This window comes from Salmo salar, chromosome ssa06 (genome assembly GCF_905237065.1).
Source record: "Salmo salar chromosome ssa06, Ssal_v3.1, whole genome shotgun sequence".
Lineage (NCBI taxonomy): Eukaryota > Metazoa > Chordata > Actinopteri > Salmoniformes > Salmonidae > Salmo > Salmo salar.
This window is the reverse complement of record NC_059447.1, coordinates 79,738,349-79,756,458: the sequence shown is the minus strand read 5'-3', so window position 1 is coordinate 79,756,458 and position 18,110 is coordinate 79,738,349. Positions and strand designations below refer to the sequence as shown.

At 44.8% G+C, this 18,110-nt stretch overlaps 1 protein-coding gene across 1 annotated transcript in view; it reads left to right on the top strand.

Moving 5' to 3' along the window:
* Positions 1-18,110, top strand: part of LOC106608148 (disks large-associated protein 2-like) — a 777,756-nt gene that overhangs the window by 729,985 nt on the left and 29,661 nt on the right. The window contains 3 exon segments of the mRNA XM_045719533.1: positions 5,566-5,792; positions 15,338-15,515; positions 17,484-17,703. Of these exon segments, the coding sequence (XP_045575489.1) occupies positions 5,566-5,792; positions 15,338-15,515; positions 17,484-17,703 (625 nt within the window).

The window sequence follows — 18,110 nt, the reverse complement described above, 5'->3', positions numbered from 1 at the left end:
GTCCCAAACATTTTTGTAGTTTGTGCTACAGGATGCAAATTTCTGTTTGAAAAAGTTAGCCTTTGCTTTCCTAACTGCTTGTGTATATTTGTTCCTAACTTCCCTGAAAAGTTGCATATCGCTGGGGCTATTCGATGCTAATGCATTACGCCACAGGATGTTTTTGTGCTGGTCAAGGGCAGTCAGGTCTGGAGTGAACCAAGGGCTATATCTGTTCCTGGTTCTACATTTTTTGAATGGGGCATGCTTATTTAAGATGGTGAGGAAAGCACTTTTAAAGAATAACCAGGCATCCTCTACTGACGGAATGAGGTCAATATCCTTCCAGGATACCCGGGCCAGGCCTGCTCGCTGAAGTGTTTCAGGGAGCGTTTGACAGTGATGAGGGATGGTCGTTTGACCGCAAACCCATTACGGACACAGGCAATGAGGCAGTGATCGCTGAGATCCTGGTTGAAGAAAGCAGAGGTGTATTTGGAGGGCAGGTTGGTTAGGATGATATCTATGAAGGTGCCCGTGTTTACGGATTTGGTGTTGTACCTGGTAGGTTCATTGATAATTTGTGTGAGATTGAGGGCATCAAGCTTAGATTGTAGGATGGTCGGGGTATTAAGCATGTCCAAATTTAGGTCACCTAACAGCACGAGCTCTGAAGATAGATGAGGGGCAATCAATTCACATATGGTGTCCAGGGCACAGCTGGGGGCAGAAAGTGGTCTATAGCAAGCGGCAACGGTAAGAGACTTGTTTCTGGAAAGGTGGATTTTTAAAAGTAGAAGCTCAAATTGTTTGGGCACAGACCTTGATAGTAAGACAGAACTCTGCAGGCTATCTCTGTAGTAGATTGCAACTCCGCCCCCTTTGACAGTTCTATCTTGTTGAAAAATGTTATATTTAGGGATGAAAATGTCTGGGTTTTTGGTGGCCTTCCTAAGCCAGGATTCATACACGGCTAGGACATCTGGGTTGGCAGAGTGTGCTAAAGCAGTGAATAAAACAAACTTAGGGAGGAGACATCTGGGTTGGCAGAGTGTGCTAAAGCAGTGAATAAAACAAACTTAAGGAGGAGGCTTCTAATGTTAACATCCATGAAACCAAGGCTTTTACGGTTACAGAAGTCAACAAATTAGAGCGCCTGGGGAATGGGAGTTGAGCTAGGAACTGCAGGTCCTGGATGAACCTCTACATCACCGGAAGAACAGAGGAGGAGTAGCATAAGGGCATGGCTAAAGGCTATAAGAACTAGTCGTCTTGTACATTCAGAGCAGAGAGTAAAAGGAGCAGGTTTCTGGGCGTGGTAGAATAGATTCAAGGCATAATGTACAGACAAAGGTACGGTAGGAACTAGAAGCACAAGCATTTCGCTACACTTGCATTAACATCTGCTAACCATGTGTATGTGACCAATAAAATTTGATTTGATTTGATTTAGGATGTGAATACAGTGGAGGTAAACCTAAGCATTGAGTGACGATGAGAGATGTACTATCTCTAGAGACACCATTTAAACCAGGTGAGGTCACCGCATGTGTGGGAGGTGGAACAAAAGGGTTAGCTAAGGCATATTGAACAGGGCTGGAGGCTCTACAGTGAAATAAGACAATAATCACTAACCAAAACAGCAATGGACAAGGCTTATTGGCATTAGGGAGAGGCATGCTTAGCCGAATGATCATAGGGTCCAGTGAGTAGCTAGGCGAGTTGGAGGCATGGCGATTCAGACAGCTAGCGGGCCGGGGATGGCAGGCTAGCAGAAGGGCCTTAGAGGGACGTCGCGACGGAAGAAGTCTGTTGTAGCCCCCTCGTGCGGTTACGTTGGAAGACCAGTCGTGATGGATCAGCAGGGCTCCGTGTAGTAAAAGGGTCCAGGCAATTGACAAAATAGGTATAGTAGCCCAAGAAATTGGCTGATGGACCTCTTCAGCTAACAGTCCGATATGCTCTAGACAGCTAGCGGGCTGCAGCTAGCAGGCTAGCAGATGGGCATTCAGGGAACGTCGCGATGGAGGAGCCTGTTGAAAAAAACCTTCGGGCAGATTACGACGGTAGTCCAGTTGTGATGAATAGGTGGGGCTCCGTATCGGCAGTAAAAGGGGTCCAATTGGCAAAATAGGTATTGTCTCCCAAGGAGTGGCTGATGGACCTCTTCAGCTAGCCGAGAGATGGGCTAGCTCCAGGCTAATTGGTGCTTGCTTCAGGCTAATTGCTGCTTGCTTCGGGACAGAGATGTTAGCCAGGAGTAGCCACTCGGATAGCAGCTAGCTAGCTGCGATTATCCAGGTGAAAAGGTTCAGAGCTTGCGGTAGGAATCCGGAGATATGGAGAAAAAGAAGTCCGATGTGTTGAATCGCGCTGTGCAGACTGGCAGGAGTTGTCCGGGCTAAAGGTTAGCTGATGAACTCTAGCAGTGGCTTGCTGACTACTAGCTAGTAGCTAGTTAGCTGGCTAGCTTCTGTTGGGGGTTCCGGTACTAAAGTAAAGAAAATAGCAGATCCATACCACATTGGGTGAGGTGGGTTGCTGGAGAGTATGTTGAAGTTGAGGTTAAGAAAAATATAAAAAAATATATGCGAAGAAAAAAGATATACACACGGGACATGACAAGACGAAGACAAAGACGCCTGACTGCTACGCCATCTTGGTTTATGAAGCAGACGCTGACGAAGCAGACGCTAAACTACAGTACTGTTTTGCTAGCACAGACTGGAATATGTTCCGGGATTCTTCCGATGGCATGAGGAGTACACCACATCAATCACTGGCTTCATCAATAAGTGCATTGATGACGTCGTCCACACAGTGACTGTACGTACATACCCCAACCAGAAGCCATGGATTACAGGCAACATCCGCACTGAGCTAAAGGGTAGAGCTGCCGCATTCAAGGAGCGGGATTCTAACCCGGAAGCTTATAAGAAATCCCACTATGCCCTCCGATGAACCATCAAACAGGCAAAGCATCAATACAGGACTTAGATCAAATCGTACCACACCGGCTCTGATGCTCGTCGGATGTGGCAGGGCTTGAAAACTATTACATACTACAAAGGGAAGCACAGCCGAGAGCTGCCTATTGATACGAGCCTACCAGATGAGATAAATTACTTCTATGCTCGCTTCGAGGCAAGTAACACTGAAACATGCCTGAGAGCATCAGCTGTTCCGGACGACTGTGATCACGCTCTCCGCAGCCGATATGAGTAAGGCCTTTAAACAGGTCAACATTCACAAGGCCGCAGGGCAAGACGGATATCCAGGACGTACTCCGAGCAGACGCTGACCAACTGGCAAGTGTCTTCACTGACATTTTCAACTTCTCCCTGTCTGAGTCTGTAATACCATGTTTCAAGCAGACCACCATAGTCCCTGTTCCCAAGAACATTAAGGTAACCTGCCTAAACGACCACCGACACGTAGCACTCACGTCTGTAGCCATGAAGTGCTTTGAAAGGCTGGTCATGGCTCACATCAACATCATTAACGGAGAAACCCTAGACCCACTCCAATTTGCATACCGCCTTAACAGATCCACAGATGATGCAATCTCTATTGCACTCCACACTGCCCTTTCCCACCTGGACAAAAGGAACACCTATGTGAGAATGCGATTCATTGACTACAGCTCAGCATTCAACACCATAGTGCCCTCAAAGCTCATCTCTCAACTAAGGACCCTGGGACTAAACACCTCCTCTCTGCAACTGGATCCTGTACTTCCTGACGGGTCTCCCCCAGGTGGTAATTGTAGGTAACAACACATCCGCCACACTGATCCTCAACACGGGGGCCCCTCAGGGGTGCGTGCTTAGTCCCCTCCGGTACTCCCTGTTCACACATGACTGCATGGCCTTGTACGACTCCAACACCATCATTAAGTTTGCCGATGACACAACAGTGGTAGGCCTGATCACGGACAGTGACGATACAGCCTATAGAGAGGAGGTCAGAGACCTGGCCGTGTAGTGCCAGGACAACAACCTCTCCCTCAACGTGATCAAGACAAAGGAGACGATTGTGGACTACAGGAAAAAGAGGACCGAGCACGCCCCCATTCTCATCGACGGGGCTGTAGTGGAGCAGGTTGAGAGCTTAAAGTTCCTCCTCAGGAGACTGAAAAGATTTGACATGGGTCCTCAAAAGGTTCTACAGCTGCACCATTGAGAGTATCCTGACTGGTTGCATCACTGCCTGGTATGGCAACTGCTTCGGCCTCTGAAGGCAAGGCACTATAGAGGGTAGTGCGTACGGCCCAGTACATCACTGTGGCCAAGCTTCCTGCCATCCAGGACCTCTATACCAGGCAGTGTCAGAGGAAGGCCCTAAAAATTGTAAAACACTCCAGCCACCCTAGTCATAGACTGTTCTCTCTGCTATTGCATGGCAAGCTGTACCAGAGCGCCAAGTCTAGGTCCAAGAGGCTTCTAAACAGCTTCTACCCCCAAGCCATAAGAATCCTGAACATCTAGTCAAATGGCTACCCAGACTATTTGCATTGCCCCCCCCCACCACTTTTACATTGCTGCTACTCTCTGTTATTATCTATGCATAGTCACTTTAATAACTCTACCTACATGTACATATTACCTCAATTACCTCGACTAACCGGTGGCCCCGCACATTGACTCTGTACTGGTACCCCACTTTATATAGCCTCACTATTGATATTTTACTGCTGCTCTTTAAATATTTGTTATTTTTATTTCTTATTCTTATTTTATTTTTTGTATTTTATTTTGTTGGTATTTTTAAACTGCATTGTTGGTTAGGGCTTGTAACTAAGCATTTCACTGTAAGGTCTGCCTACACCTGTTGTATTTGGCGAATGTGACAAATAAAATTTGATTTGATTTGATACTTGTATCATGTAATGTTTTTGGAAAAACGTTTAGCTTATTACACTGAGCATATCTTGCCACCATTGAGGATAGTTTCTCTGGAGTTGTTTCTGAGAAATATGTAATGCTATTCAGCTGCTTATACACATCGAAAAGTGCTTTGGCTAAACAACAAAACATTTAATATTAGAGAAAGATGAATAAAACAAAAAGGGCTTGGGAGTAGGAGTATAATGTTATGAGCAGTGAAACTGGTTAATTAGAGTAGCTAGACCCTTGGGGAGTGAGGGGCGAGTCTGAGGGGAGAACATAAGCTGGGGATGGGGATCATTCTGCTCCAGTCAGTCCCTGTGTGTGTTAGGGGAAAACTCTTCCTCAGTTGACTCTGAGTCAGCTCTTACACTCTTTTGGCAGCCGGGCCCCATTGTACTAGCAGATAACATAACTGCTTAGAGAGCAGTCGCACAAGGCTGAGATTTTGTCTCAGGGGTACCCAGAGGCATCCTCTTCTGGTCAACACCTCACTTGTTTCTCCAGTAGAAGTGTGTGTGTGTGTGTGTGTGTGTGTGTGTGTGTGTGTGTGTGTGTGTGTGTGTGTGTGTTCTGTGTGTGTGTGTGTGTCTGTGTGTGTGTGTGTGTCTGTGAGAGAGATGCAAGACAGAGTACAGTACACCTGTGCAGAAAGTTGGATCTATGTGACTCACTGACAGAGGTGGGCTGTCTGCTGCAGGTGCCTCAGGATGAGTGGAGTGGATACCCGGAGGACGGAGACAAGGACGAGGAGATCCCATGTCGACGGATGCGCAGCAGCAGCTACGTCAAAGCCATGGGAGAGGTAGACAATGACTCTGGTGGCGAATCTGATGGCAGCCCCAAGACCTCACCCCAGAAGGCCATCCGACCCGATGCCCTCGTCCTCAAATCAGTTATGCAGAGGCCCCACATAGACCCCCAAAGGTAGGCCCATCTTAATGTCTCAACTAGAGCTACTTGTGGTATTCAATAATGCATTGTCACTAGATCATTGTTATGGTGTCTGTTTTAGCACACCCTCAGCCTCATAAGTCACTCCTGCTTGAGTCAATCCTCACCCATGAGGTATGAGGCTGAGGATGTTCTAAAATGGACACCGTACATGTCAGCCTGGTCTTATAGACTAGACGTAATATACATTCTTAGGAAATAAAAGTGCTATCTTTAACCTAAAAGGGTTCTTCAGCTGTCCCCATTCGAGAAATATTTGAAGAGCCCTTTTTGTTTTCCGGTAGATCCCTTTTGGGTACCATGTAGAGCCGTTTCTACAGAAGGTTCTACATGGAACCCAAAAGGGTTCTACCTGGAACCAAAAAGGGTTCTCCTATGGGGACAGCCGAAGAACCCCTTTGGAACCCTTTTTTCTAAGAGTGTAGTAAACGTAAATCCAGGACACTCAAATGAGTATGATATGCTACGTTTCGTATGGTTACATGAGACAGAAGGTTAATTAAGGCAAAAATGAAAGTAGGGTGGATGGGTAGGCATATAACACAAATGTCTAGCAACCCAAAGGTTGCGTGTTCAAATTTCATCACGGACAACTTTAGCATTTTAGCAACTTTGCAACTACTTACTACTTTTTAGCTACTTTGCAACTACTTAGCATGTTAGCTAACCCTTCCCCTAACCATAACCCATTAACTTAACCCTTTAACCTAACTCCTAACCCTTTACCTAGCCTCGCTAACATTAGCCACCTAGCTAACCTTAGCATTAGCCACATAGCCACTAGCTAGCGTAAGCCACAACAAATTGTAATTCGTAACATATCGTATGAACTGTAATTCATAACATATCATATGAAATGGATGACGGACATCCACGAATGAGTTACATACCATACAAAACGTAATATATCATAATAGTTGGAGTGTCCTGGATTTACATTTACTAATGTTGCGTGTGTAATGCGTACGCTAAGAATCGGGAAGCAAGTACAGGGAGTGAATTTAATAAATAACGGAACATGGAACAAAACCAGAAACACGAGTAGTGTACAAACATGAAACACAGAAACAGAGTCAATAACGCCTGGGGAAAGAACCAAAGGGAGTGACAGATATAGGGGAGGTAATCAGGAAGATGATGAGGTCCAGGTGGGTCTCATGAGGCGCAGGTGTGCGTAACGATGGTGGCAGGTGTGCGTAATAATGAATAAACTGTAGAGCCAGCTGAGGCGCGGGAACCTGTAGGGCCGGCTGAGGCGTGGGAACCTGTAGGGCCGGCTGAGGCGCGGGAACCTGTAGGGAGGGCTGAGGCACGGGAACCTGTAGGGACGGCTGAGGCACGGGAACCTGTAGGGCCGGCTGAGGTGCGGAAAGGGAACCTGTAGCCGGCTGAGGCGCGGGAAGGGAACCTGTAGCCGTCTGAGACACGGGAGCCTGACGAGCCGGCTGAGGCATGGGAGCCTGACGAGCCAACCGAGGTGCGAGAACCTGTAGGGCCAGCTGAGGCGCGGGAACCTGTAGGGCCGGCTGAGGCGTGGGAAGGGAACCTGTAGCCGGCTGAGGCGCGGGAGCCTGATGAGCCAGCTCAGGCATCCCCGGTTGCCCGGCAGCGGAACTTGGACCCGACGTCACCAGTAAAAAAAAATCCCTGTTGCTTCCCCTTGGGGAGGCGTTATTCTGTAACATGTACGCTAAGAATCGGGAAGCAAGTACAGGGAGTGAATTTAATAAATAACAGAACATGGAACAAAACCAGAAACACGAGTAGTGTACAAACATGAAACACAGAAACAGAGTCAATAACGCCTGGGGAAAGAACCAAAGGGAGTGACAGATATAGGGGAGGTAATCAGGAAGGTGATGAGGTCCAGGTGGGTCTCATGAGGCGCAGGTGCACGTAACAATGGTGGCAGGTGTGCGTAATAATGAATAAACTGTCGATGTCGAGCGCTGGAGAGGGGGAGCGGGAGTAGACGTGCTAATAACCTATCCACAGCTGCCCGACTATATGTGATAAAGTTCAAATCTAAGGCGCGCACCCAACCCTAACCCCCGCTAATATAGAACATATGCTTTAGGCTACAGTCAAAGACAGCAGACTGATTTTTTTACAGGGGGTACAGGATTTAATTTTTTACCCAATTTCTTTTTATACTTTTAGACATTTTGGTAGGTTATATAATTAGATACATGCAGCTTCTGTTGCTCTAGAAGACTAATTAAAGCCTTTCTCACCAGAATAATGTCATAAATAGATTGAATAATTCATTCTATCTAGTTGACATTGTTAAAGTTTTCCCTGTCATCTCTGCTTCTTTCGCGGAGCAAAGACGTTTAGGGACCAGGGAGAAAATGCAATAATAAAACAAAGACTAGAACATTTTCGGTGCAAAATTTCCAAATGACATCAGTTTGACCGGTTGTCAAGAAATTACCCAACATGTTTCTGATAAGATTTCACTTTGGCTTGGATGCATATTTTATGTCGATTAAATACTATCAGCTTTTATGATGCTGTTAAAGATAGCACCTCTACAGATGGTGTCTAACTGTGCATTCGCGTTCTCTCAAGATGGTGAAAGAAAGAAATCATGTTTCTCCACAAAAAAATTGGCCGACATTTGGTGTATAATTTTACAGCAAGAAAGGCTTAATTCTACAGGAGTTAAAATTAAGGCTATGTGAGAGGTTATAGACCTACAGTCAGTTTCCTGATTTCAGTTTCCATTCAACCCATCTGAACAGTAGGCTACAGTTCCCTTGACATGACATAGGCCTATTTGAAGTCCCTGTCTTGTGACTGTCGAATTTGTACAGCGCCTCACAATCATCACACATAACATAGCATAGCCCGCACTGCTATCATCCTCTTTTACCACTTCACCAAATCTTTCCCAAACATTACTTTTCTGGCCCTCCCTTCTCTCTATTTTCAACTCTCCATTTTGCAGCTTTTCTCTTATTGAATTAAATTCTAACATATTCCTTTTTGTCTCCATCGATCGACATGAACTTTTTAATGATGTGTAGGCTATTTGGCGCGCATACAGTTAGGCCCTAACCTTAGACTTACACACTAATGCAGAATAGCCTAAAAAGAATGTAGCCTATAGATATAAATTGCACAAGAATTATACATTTATGGATTTTTTAAGGTATTGTTTTCTCTTTATTCAACCCGCCCACCACCCACCCGCCCTTCATCCAGACAATATTTCATGACCATAAACCCGTGGATATAATCGCAAGGACTGCGGGTTATGAGTCAAACTGCGCATCTGTAACGTCTACTTCTGAGTCCAGGTTGTACGTGTCATTCCCAGGATAAGTTTCAAACAAACTAATGTAGTGTGTGATATTAATATACTGCTATACTGTACAGACAAGGCAGCGTTTTTTATGAATATGCCTCATGAAATTATATTCGTAATTACACAGCATTACTTACATGCTTTTGGTAAACATTTGGCTGCATTACTGAAATTGAAATAACTGTGCTCAAAAGCTTGATTTTGACATTAGATAGGATGGCAGGGTTTAAAGTGATTTTTTTGCCCAGATAGCCAATGTGGCTCATGGATTACCGTAAATAATGTAGAAGCTCTGACCTTCATCTTGACTGGATTTTGACCCTCTTTAAAAAATCTAAACACAGCACCCACCTTTTTGACACACCATTTCAAAACCTTAACCATAGCTCCTGGCTTTTTGCAAACTGTTTTTCATCTAGTCGGCTCAGAGATTCAACCAGCAACCTTTCGGTTACTGGCCCAATGCTCTTAATTGCTAGGCTACCCGCCGTTATAGCTAGGCTACCTGTTATGTCTGTTATATGTCTTTGTGACCTCTGTATGTAGTGGGATTTTCTGGGGAACATGCATGATTTAGCCATGTCACTCGATGTTGCTGGGCAACAGAGGAAGAATAAGCGCCTTTGTTACGATTGGCTGTGACATGTTCCTATTGTACCCCAATGTCTCTTCAGCCTGTATTAATGCATGACTAAGAGCTCTGCTACATTTGTTTGGTCAATTGGTTTGTAGCCGCTTCACTGCTTTGTGCCCCTGTCCTTGTGTTTGGATTGTTCTCTGTTTACTATTGGAGCCCAGTTCTCCTCATGAGCTCAGATATTAAAGTAGTACTTTAGCTAGTGAGTGTCAGACCAATGCAGGCATTATATCTGACCTTTATCAACTGCTATTTCAATATTTGCTTACCGAGGCAATGTACCTCATGTTATCACAGCACTGTTGACAAGGCAGTGGTAAGTCTGTCACTTCTCTCAAATGTCACAGTCAAATGACTAGGTACAGTATTAAGCATGAACAGGATATTCATTGGCTGACAATCAAATCTCATGTATTTCTTTGAATGCCTTCATATAAGTGAAATTGTCTTTCATTCTCACTTGAGCTGTCTCACTCCGCAAAAAAAAGAGCCTGTTTGCTCTCATTCCCCCCTCTTGATAGACAACACTCCATAGATTCAAAGATAAATGAGCTTTAGGTAAACTATAAGAAGCAGGACAGTGGTACAGAGTGATTTTGTAGTAAAAAAAAATGAAATGATTGGACAGAAAAAGAAAAGGACACCATCAAAATATTGTACACCTAGATGTGTAGCATGGCATGGGATCTTGAAAGCAGTAATGATGGTTACAATAACGATTATTATACCAACCAATCAGAAGATGCATAATATTCTGAATGACAAAGTCCAAATGATTCTCTCGGTATGAATGAAAGGGCTTGGAGACGAACTAAAAAACCTCCTCTACTGATTGTACCATACATTATGCACCTCTTGGTATTAGTGCAACAATTTCTATACCTTATTGTACTGTTAATTGCATCAGAGCAGAATATCTTCCCATCCTGATTCTGACCCAGATGATCCATCGCCCTCTGAGATGTCTCTTATAGTTATTCTAGACTAGGCTTGCAAATATTTCTTCCAGAACAGGACGGATGCTTGTGTTCTGGAGGTCTGCACGCACACCTCTGAGATGTCTCTTATAGTTATTCTAGACTAGGCTTGCAAATATTTCTTCCAGAACAGGACGGATGCTTGTGTTCTGGAGGTCTGCACACACACACACACACACACACACACACACACACACACACACACACACACACACACACACACACACACACACACACACACACACACACACACACACGCACACGCAGGGAGATACCTGGGGAGGTGCCCTGCATGTATCAGTCCTGTATGCTACTCAGGGCTCAGACTCCCCTATCCTTTTGTTACCCACAGCTTAATCATCATCTCACTGGGATTCTACTTATGAAATGCTTTGAAAGGCTGGTCATGGCTCTCATCAACACCATCATCCCAGAAACCCTGGACCCACTCCAATTCGCCCCAACAAATCCACATATGACGCAATCTCTATTGCACTCCACACTGCCCTCTCCCACCTGTATAAGAGTAATACCTATGTGAGAATGTTGTTCATTGACTACAGCTCAGCATTCAACACCATAGTGCCCTCCAAGCTCATCACTAAGCTAAGGACCCTGGGACTGAACACATCCCTCTGCAACTGGATCCTGGACTCCTTGACGGGCCGCCCCCAGGTGGTGAGGGTAGGCAACAAGACATTTGCCACGCTGATTGCTCAACACGGGGGCCCCTCAGGGGTGCGTGCTTAGTCCCTTCCTGTACTCTTTGTTCACCCATGACTGCTTGGTCACGCACAACTCCAACACCAGCGTGTGCCAAGCATGACTCCAACACCATCATTAAGTTGCTGACGACACAACAGTGGTAGGCCTGATCACCGACAACAATGAGACAGCCTATAGGGAGGTCAGAGACCTGGCAGAGTGGTGCAAGGACAACAACCTCTCCCTCAACATGAGCAAGAAAGGAGATGATCGTGGACTACACGAAAAGGAGGGCCGAACATGCCCCAATTCACATCGACAGGGCTGTAGTGGAGCAGGTCGAGAGTTTCAAGTTCCTTGGTGTCCACATCACCAACAAATTATTATGGTCCAAACACACCAAGAGTGTCATGGAGAGGGCACGACAACAACTTTTCTCCCTCAGGAGACTGAAAAGATTTGGCATGGGTCCCCAGATCCTCAAAAAGTTCTACAGCTGCACCATTGAGAGCATCCTGACTGGTTGCATCACTGCCTGGTATGGCAACTGCTCGGCATCCGACCGTAAGGCACTACAGAGGGTAGCGCGTATGGCCCAATACATCACTGGGGCCAAGCTTCCTGCCATCCAGGACCTACAGTTGAAGCCGGAAGTTTACATGCACTTAGGTTGGAGTCATTAAAACTCGTTTTTCAACCACTCCACAAATTTCTTGTGAACAAACTATAGTTTTGGCAAGTCGGTTAGGATATCTACTTTGTGCATGACACCAAACAAAAATCCAACCATTGTTTACAGACAGATTATTTCACTTATAATTCAGTGTATCACAATTCCAGTGGGTCAGAAGTTTACATACACTAAGTTGACTGTGCCTTTAAACAGCTTGGAAAATTCCAGAAAATGATGTCATGGCTTTAGAAGTTTCTGATATGCTAATTGACATCATGTGAGTCAATTGGAGGTGAACCTGTGGATGTATTTCATGGCCTACCTTCAAATTCACTGCCCCTTTGCTTGACATCATGGGATAATCAAAAGAAATCAGGCAGGACCTCAGAAAAAAATAGTCTGGTTCATCCTTGGGAGCAATTTCCAAACGCCTGAAGGTACCACGTTCATCAGTACAAATAATAGTATGCAAGTATAAACACCATGGGACCTCGCAGCCGTCATACCGATCAGGAAGGAAACACTTTCTGTCACCTAAAGATGAACGTACCTTGGTGTGAAAAGTGCAAATCAATGCCAGAACAACAGCAAAGGACCTTGTAAAGATGCTGGAGGAAACAGGTACAAAAGTATCTATATCCACAGTAAAACGAGTCCTATATCGACATAACCTGAAAGGCCACTCAGCAAGGAAGAAGTCACTGCTCCAAAACCACCATAAAAAAGACAGACCAGTTTGCAACTGCACATGGGGACAAAGATACATACTTTTTGGAGAAATGTCCTCTGATCTGATGAAACAAAAATAGAACTGTTTTGCCATAATGACCATTATTATGTTCAGAGGAAAAAGGGGGAGGCTTGCAAGCTGAAGAACACCATCCCAACCGTGAAGCACGTGGGTGGCAGCATCATGTTGTGGGGTGCTTTGCTGCAGGAGGAACTGGTGGACTTCACAAAATAGATGGCATCATGAGGCAGGAAAATTATGTTGATATATTGAAGCAACATCTCAAGACATCAGTCAGGAAGTTAAAGCTTGGTCGCAAATGGGTCTTCCAAATGGACATTGACCCCAAGCATACTTCCAAACCTGTGGCAAAATTGCTTAAGGACAACAAAGTCAAGGTATTGGAGTGGCCATCACAAAGCCCTGACCTCAATCCTATAGAAAATTTGTGGGCAGAACTGAAAAAGTGTGTGCGAGCAAGGAGGCCTACAAACCTGACTCAGTTACACCAGCTCTGTCAGGAGGAATGGGCCAAAATTCACCCACTTATTGTGGGAAGCTTGTAGAAGGCTACCCGTAACGTTTTACCCAAGTTAAACAATTTAAGGGCAATGCTACCAAATACTAATTGAGTGTTTGTAAACTTCTGACCCACTGGTAATGTGATGAAAGAAATAAAAGCTGAAATAAATCATTCTTTCTGTTATTATTGGGACAATTCACATTCTTAAAATAAAGTGGTGATCCTAACTGACCTAAGACAGGGAATTTTTACTAGGATTAAATGTCAGGAATTGTGAAAAACTGAGTTTAAATGTATTTGGCTAAGGTGTATGTAAACTTCCAACTTCAACTGTATATACTAGGTGGAAAGCCCTAAAAATTGTCAAAGGCTCTAGTCACCCAAGTCATAGACTGTTCTCTCTGCTACCACACGGCAAGTGGTACCAGAGCGACAAGTCTAGGTCCCAAAGGCTCATTAACAGCTTCTACCCCAAGCCATAAGAATGCTGAACAATTAATCAAATGGCCACCCGGACTATTTACATAGTCGGTAAATGAGGTGGTTTACTCCTCAATGCCATTGGATGAATCCCAGAACATATTCCAGTCTGTGCTAGCAAAACAGTCCTGTAGCGTAGCATCCACATCATCTGACCACTTCTATATTGAGCGAGTCACTGGTACTTCCTGCTTTAGTATTTGCTTGTGAGCAGGAATCAGGAGGATATAATTATGGTCAGATTTGCCAAATGGAGGACAAGGGAGAGCTTTGTATACGTCTCTGTGTGTGGAGTAAAGGTGGTCTAGAGTTTGTTTTTTCCTCTGGTTGCACGTGACATGCTGGAAGAAATGAGGTGAAACGGTTTTAAGTTTGCCTGCATTCATGTCCCCGGCCACCAGGAGCACTGCTTCTGGATGAGCATTATGTTTTTTAATTTTTTTACCCCCTTTTTCTCCCCAATTTTGTTGGTTAGGAGTCCGTAGAACGGAAGCCATCCCCTCCAGCACCATTATAGCGTACAAGCCATAAGACTGCTAAATTCAGTAGTTAACCAAATAGCTACCGGACTATCAGCATTAACCCCTCCTTTGCACAAACTCTCTTATGACTCATCAAATACTATAACCTACTGCTATTATCTATCCTGTTGCTTAGTTACCTTACCTTATCTTACCTATATGTACTGTATATGTACTGTACATATCTACCTCAATTATCTTGTACCCCTGTACACGTGGCTCAGTTGGTAGAGCATGGCGCTTGCAACACCAGGGTTGTGGGTTTGATTCTCATGGGGGACCAGTATGAAAATGAATACACGCCCTACTATAAGTCACACTGGATAAGAGTGTCTGCTAAATTACTTTTTTTTGTATATACTGTATATATAGCCAAGTTATCATTACTCATTGTGTGTTTATTCCTTGTGTTATCTTTCTATTATTTAAAAATAATTCTCTCTGCATTGTTGGAAAGGGCCCGTAAGTTAGCATTTCACTGTTAGTCTACACCTGTTGTTTACGCATGTCACAAATAACATTTGATTTGCTTATATTGTTGTACTATTGGGAGCTATAGGTGAGTTGACAAACTGTAATTGTGGGGCTAGCGAGTCAACAGTGTTTTGGGATTTGCGAGTAATGCACTTGTCATCGTAGTTCGGAGTTGATCGTAATAAGGCTGCGGTTGTCAGAGGATGAGTCACTTTTGCTGCCGGTCACACAACAACACAACACAAACCTGGATACAGCAGTAGGCCTACTGCATGTTAGCTAGGTTACCTGTTTAACTCTATATGAAATAGTTTGGAGCTTAGGTCAAAAAAAATTGGCAGGGATGTCTAATCTCAGTTAACCCAGAACTAAAATCGTGCATAATTTAGTCAGATGCCCGATTATTTTTACATAGCCATTCCACAAGAGATAAAGGGATGTCTGACTGACAATACCTCTCATATTTGTCTCTCTATCTCTCCATTCAGCCAGAGCTACCACTTGCAAACCACCCGAGACATGATGCGGCCCCATCCCAGTGTCACCCTGGACCCAGCCTTCAACTACCCCCAACACCATGTACCCCTGGGACCTCAGTTCCGCTCCCGGAACCAGAGCTACATGCGGGCGGTCAGCACCCTCAGTCAGGCCAGCTGCGTAAGCCAGGTGAGTCCCACACAGGATCCTTACAAGGGGAACACCAGGAGACCCGGGGGAGGAGGAGGAAGGAGAGATACAGTAGATGCCACCAGGAGCCCTGGAAGAGGAGGAGGAGGAGAAGGAGGAGGAAGGAGAGAAACAGTAGATGTCACCAGGAGCCCTGGAAGAGGAGGAGGAGGATGAGGAAGGAGAGATACAGTAGACGCCACCAGGAGCCTTGGAGTAGGAGGTGGAGGTGGAGTAGGAGGTGGAGGAGGTGGAGGTGGAAGAGGAGGTGGAGGCGGAGGAGGTGGAGGAGGTGGAGGTGGAGTAGGAGGTGGAGGAGGTGGAGGTGGAGGAGGAGGTGGAAGACGAGGTGGAGGTGGAGTAGGAGGTGGAGGTGGAGGCAGAGGAGGTGGAGGAGGAGAAGAAGGAGGAGGAAGAAGAGATACAGTAGATGCCACCAGGAGTCCTGGAGGAGGAGGAGGAGATACAGTAGACGGCCACCATGTGGGCAGTGTGGCTGGGACCGTCTGTTGTTTGCTAAAAGGGTGGCATTAATCACAATAATCATACATTTACTTATAGAAACATATTAGTCACCACTAGATCCCCTCTCATTGAGATGGTAGATGCTTGTTCAGGCATTATTGTTTGAGAGATAGGGCTTTTTGATTGTTTAAGTTGTCATTGACAAACTGTTGACATATTTTGCGGTTTTCAAAATGATCCATGTGAAACCATTTGTGTTATTGGTGACATTGCATCAACAAGCAGCACCATACATATCTGTTATTTTCTATATTTATCTCATTACAAGTTCAAGTTACCCATTCCGGAAGTTCCTACACAGTACTAGGATGTTGTTTTAAACTGCTCAGTCAGTCTAGACAATGTTTGATGTTTGATCAGTAAAAGCTTTGTTTTTATCCATATTTGCTGCATATTAGGTACACGATACATTGTGTGTTACAAGGATTTAATATACCTAGTCATTTTTATTATGTTATTAAGTAGCAGGCTTTTATGCACTGCGTAATATAAACAAGATTCATTTTGATACACGTTTGGCACAATATCTCATTCTCAACCAACTTTGTGGTGCTATTTAAAAAATCCCCTCACACAGATGACGTTGTTAGTATAGCTTCCTGCCTGCCATTACGTTGGATGCATTGCGATGGAGATATACTGTATATATTCACAACATTGATATTCCGCATGTTGTTTGTACTGTGTTGCACTGTAATTTCTACTTTTGAATAGGTTCTTGTAAGGACATCTGCTTTCCCATTTCCCCAGTAGTAACGTATGTATAAGGCTCCCAAGTGGCACTGCATCTCGCTACAGACCTTGGTTCGATCTCGGGCTGCATCACATCCGGCCGTGATCAGGAGTCCCATAGGGCGGCGCACAATTGGCCCAGAGTTGTCCGGGTTAGGGGAGGGTTTGGCCAGGGTAGGCCGTCATTGTAAATAAGAATTTGTTCTTCACTGAATTGCCTAGTTAAATAAAGGTTCAATAAAAATAAAAAATATCACAGGAGGCTGCCGAGGGGAAAACGGATCATAATAATGGCTGAAACGGAGCAAATGGAATGGCATCAAACACCTGGAAACCATGTGTTTGATGTATTTGCTTACATTCCACTTATTATGCTCCAGTCATTACCACAAGCCGTTGTCCCCACTTAAGGTGCCACCAACCTCCTGTGGTATGTATGTCTATGATGATGACTTGGGATAGTACATACTGTAAATGGTATACCAAATGATGCATTGTTTTTGCTCTTTTCATTTGGTTGTTTTATCTGCTTGGTTTTTTAAGAAAACAAAGATTTTGATGCAAAGTTGTTTTTTTTAAGTTCGGAATTGCCAGTGCCTTTTTTCCTGCTAACACTCCTTCATATTTACTGTACTAAGGGGAAGAGTCAAAGTGAAAAACAGAAAGGAAGAGGAAAAATTAAGGACTGCTATTCCTGTTTTTGTCTCTCAGGTGAGTGAGACTGAGGTCAATGGCCAGTTTGAGTCAGTTTGCGAGTCCGTTTTTAGCGAAGTAGAATCCCAGGCCATGGAGGCTTTGGACCTGCCTGGCTCGTTCCGCACTCGAAGCCACAGTTACCTGCGTGCAATTCAGGCTGGGTATTCCCAAGACGACGACTGCTTGCCTTCAATGACATCCTCCACTGTCACTTCAACTCTCAGATCCACAACAGGTAACAGTATGCATCACAAAATCCCCCCCAAACGAGAGAAGGCCTAGAAAACATACTCCTCATACATTCTATAACATGCGTACATCCTTAACATACCTACATATGTACAGTGGGGTACCCTTGAGCTTTGAGAGATGCTTGGTTGTATGATTCCGGTCATTTCTTTTTGGCTACTTGTCATTGTTGTGTGTCTTGTTTGTCTTGCCTCTGCACATCCTGAGTGTTCCGAGGAAATTTGCTTGCAAGTGCGCTACGTTGCACGAACGATGCATCATGACCCAGGCTTCCTGATTTGTCACGTGTGGCGGTGGCAAAGCTGAACCCGTAGTAGAGGGTGGGAGGGGCCTCATTCATATTAGCCCAATGAGAAGTCACACCCACAATGCACCATACCACATCAACACACT